General features: G+C 48.1%; 1 protein-coding gene across 1 annotated transcript; it reads left to right on the top strand.

Moving 5' to 3' along the window:
- Positions 1–314: 314 nt before the first annotated feature.
- On the top strand, positions 315–3,276 carry LOC120521031 (zona pellucida sperm-binding protein 4-like). The gene is made up of 12 exons (XM_039742928.1): positions 315–508; positions 594–715; positions 802–874; positions 950–1,108; positions 1,179–1,366; positions 1,656–1,753; positions 1,828–1,955; positions 2,097–2,286; positions 2,357–2,504; positions 2,631–2,706; positions 2,905–3,027; positions 3,138–3,276. Exons 1-12 carry the CDS (start codon positions 352–354, stop codon positions 3,257–3,259), a joined length of 1,584 nt encoding a protein of 527 aa, XP_039598862.1. The 5' UTR covers positions 315–351; the 3' UTR covers positions 3,260–3,276.
- Positions 3,277–3,940: the final 664 nt, after the last annotated feature.

The raw sequence follows: 3,940 nt of genomic DNA, 5'->3' as shown, positions 1-3,940 counted from the left end.
TTCCCAAACTTTTCAAAGTCTCCCTTTTAGAAATAGGCTACTCGTAGTTGTCACGTTTCTCGTCTCCTTTTCTTAGTTGATGTTTCCTGATTTCCCTCATTAAATTAACAGACACATCGCCCCGCAGAGCGGCCACTTCTACACGGACTTCGATTGGAGGGATCAGTCCGATGCCGTGACGTGCTGATTGCTCAATAAAGCCGCACGAGCAGAGTGAGTGCCCCCTATTTCCCGCGCTCCATTCTCGCGCATTTTCACTAACGAGTCACCTGCGCACGCCGCCGATGAGGATTTAAACCTGCGCTCGCGCTCTTTCGTTTATGTCGTGTTTCTGTTTGGCGCATTAACAGCATGGCGCGTTTGGATTGTTGGTGTCTTTTCTGGATGGTCGTTTGCTGGACGGGTGTGCAGTTTGTTTTTGCAGCGTCCGGAGACGTGACAAATAAATGTGACGGGGACAAGACGATGACGCTGTCATTTGCAGGCTCTCCGACGGTTTATCTCCAGAGTAAGTGTGGGGTGTAGAGCATTGGGACTTGTCACCGCCTGCGTTTTCCAGTATATATCGTCTACTTCTATTTTTTTTTTTTCAGAAACGAGTGGTGGACTCGTAAAGGTAACCAACAATCTCCCAGGAGTTGTCCTCCGTGTAATGGCTGGTCGCCCCACACTAACGGTGCCCTTTTCTTCCCCGTACGGTTATGCGTCTGAAAAGGTGAGTAGCGCTAACGCTTCAGCCGTTGGTTGCCGTTTTTAATTAAGTTGTGTGTCTTGTGGTTTTGAGCCTCTTGTTCACTTTAGGGCTCTCAATACGTTGTGACTGTTGCTGTTGGATCTCAATCAAATCTGAAAACCTTCACATGCCCTAAACCAGGTTTGTTACTCTTCTGTTACTGTTACACCGCTTGTGTCTCTGTCGTCTTTTAATTGGGCTTTATGACCATCGCAGCTCGCCGATCTGGGAGTGTTGCTGAGAGATGTGTAGTTGCAGCCGGTGAGAAGCTCCCTTGTGGAGGGTCTTCCTCCATCACTCAAGCTGACTGTGAAGCCAACAACTGTTGCTACGATTTCGGCAGCAGCACAAGTCCATGCTACTATGCCAATGATGGTGAGTGGTTGTGGGGTGTGTGAGCAAAGGTGGCTGCTACTGGTTAATCATACTTGTTTGTCTTATCCAGTGACTGTGCAGTGCACTCTGGATGGCCAGTTTGTGGTGGTGGTGTCTGAGAATGTGACCCTTCCTCCCTTGGATCTTGGGTCCATCCAGTTGGTGGACAGTAGTTCCCCCAGCTGCAGCCCTGTGACCAGCCTGTCCAGCTTTGTCATGTACCAGTTTCCAGTCAGTGCCTGTGGCAGCACAGTTCAGGTGAGACTCCATCTGGGGGATATGTAGGAGTAGTGGGATCTTACGCTTGCTATGGTTCTTGAGTGATCAGTAATAAAATGTTATGTATTAGACCTGATGGCATCTGCTGGGTGTTCTAATCCTATACTACAGAATAGGAAATCTCATCTCCTTTAACTAGGGCAGTTTGCAGTCTGTATGGTCAGACAACTTTGAGGACAGTTAAATTTGTTGCTGATGATCTAGAAATGGAACACCAACCCTGCACCGACTTCATGGCCAGCACTAATTCTAATGTCCCTATTTTCAGCTGGCTGGTGGCAATGTGACTTACCAGAACACCATGTCTGCTGCCATCACTGTGAGGACTGGTCCAGAGGGTTCCATCACCAGGGACAGTGTCTACAAGTAAGGCTTCTGAACCTGCTTCCTCTAACCCTAAATGTGCTGTACATGCTATGATGTGGTGTTTCTCTCCTCAGGTTATTCTTCCAGTGCACCTACTCGGGAAGCCAGGATGTGCAAGTGGAGGCTGAGGTGTATACTGTGGCGCCACCTCTTCCAGTAGTAGAGCAAGGGCCATTTGACCTGGAATTGGTCATTGCAACAGGTACTTGGTGTTTGTCCTTGTTGGTTAGATCTGATTATTAGAATGACTAAGGTGTTTTAAATGCCTGATGCCCTTGGAGATGAGAGGATCATGTGGTTAGGGTGTGTTTTCTCCACTAATGCCTCTTCTTTCCATGGTCAGATTCCTCCTATGGCTCCTACTATGTGGATGCTGACTACCCTGTGACCAAAACTCTGAGGGATCCTGTGGCTGTGGAAGTGCACATCGTGAACAGGACTGACCCTAACCTTGTGCTGACACTTGGGGACTGCTGGGTCACCCCAGGACCTTCTGCTTCTAGTCAGCCCCAGTGGAGCCTTCTGGTGAATGGGTAGGTGCCTCACTGTGAGGTTGAGGAGGGCTTGGCTGTTCAGTGCTAACTGGGGGTCTGTTTGTCCCAGGTGCCCATACTCGGGAGACAACTATTTGACCAGCTTGGTGACTGTGGACAGCACATCTGGAGTGGCCAACCCAAGTCATTACAAGAGATTTGTGTTTGAGATGTTTGCTTTTTTGGATCCGGTAGCTCAGCAAGCCTTGGCTGAGAAGGTGGGTTTTGTGGCAAAGGGGAATCCTGCCTTGTGGTTTTGCTTGATAGACTTCCTGCCCTTGCTTTGGCCTTCAAGTATTTCTGCTGGTTGGGTTCCTAGTGATGTGATCTCAATTTCTCTGCAGATCTTCATCTACTGTGTTGCTGCTGCCTGCTATCCCTCTGCCACTGACCCCTGTACTGAGAGCTGCCCTGCAAGAAGTGAGTAGCCTGTGGCAGTTTGGCTGTGGGGTCTTTGTTAGAAAATGGCATCAGTGTTTCTAATTCGGTGCCTTGTAATTGAAGCTATGCAGAGTGGTATGGGAACTTCTTGTCTCACAGACCTGGGATGTGAAATCTGTTTCTGCCTTGTAAAGGGGGCTCGGAGTGTAAAACTAAACCCTACCACTTTGTTTTCAGGATCTGGCAGAGCTGCAGACAAGTTGGTACAAATTGCTGCTTTCAGGAAGAATGTGCTCCTTCACAGTGGTCCTGTGCTCTTTGAGGCTGACCAGGTGCCAACATCCAGACTGGAGCAGAAAGGTAACCATCTTGATCCTCCTACTGGTGTAGGACTGAGTTCTGCTTGTGGCCTTGGCTGATCCTTAACTGGATGGCTTGGAGAGTAAATGTCCTTTGTCTTCCTCCCACAGCCTCTTTTCCCACTGGATACCTGGTGCTGGGAGCTGCAGCTGCCATGTTGATGGTGGTCCTGATTTTGGCTGTAGTTGTTGTTAGGCGGTTGAACAGCCAGAAAGTGAATCTGAAATTTTAATAAAGGCTTTTCATGAATGGTTGGAATCTTGTGTTCAATTAAAGCGCTATAAACCTGTGGGTCTGGTGTCCAAGCTCCAGCTGTTGACTTTCATTTATTATGAAATGGGTGGTTTGCTGGAGTTGGCACCATTTTGTTTAATCATTCATAGCTGGCCTCCTTTTCTTATCCCGTCTTTGACAAATGTTCTCATGGAGTGCTTTTAATGGCTTGTCTGACAAGTGTCTGCTTGTGCAGGACTGCTTTACTGAACGCTGGGATGTGTGAGTTACCCTCTATATCCTGAATGGCTCTATCGATCACATGGAGGCTTTGAGCTGACATGCATGTGTTTTTTGGGGGCATCTTTCTCTTATTGGTGTCACACATTGGCTTAGCAAAGGCACCAGTGTGCCTTCTAAGGCTGGCATGGCTTGATATCTCAATCAGTGCCCCTCTATCCCACCTCACTAGGTCCCATCATCCAGTCTTGTGTATTTATCAGTGCTATGGTGCAAAAATGTACCTGTGGCAGATGGCATGGTCTGAAATGACTTGGAAGTCTGTTAAAATGCCACCAACCGGAGAGTACCTCACGAACTTGAGCTCCTTCAGTCTGATTAGCACACTGTCTTTATGCTTGGCTAATTCTCGCCAACATGTGCCTAATCAACATTAAGGATGGTGTATGATAACTTCCTG

This window comes from Polypterus senegalus, unplaced genomic scaffold (genome assembly GCF_016835505.1).
Source record: "Polypterus senegalus isolate Bchr_013 unplaced genomic scaffold, ASM1683550v1 scaffold_3827, whole genome shotgun sequence".
Classification (NCBI taxonomy): Eukaryota; Metazoa; Chordata; class Cladistia; order Polypteriformes; family Polypteridae; genus Polypterus; species Polypterus senegalus.
This window is presented reverse-complemented; position numbering and strand designations above follow the sequence as displayed.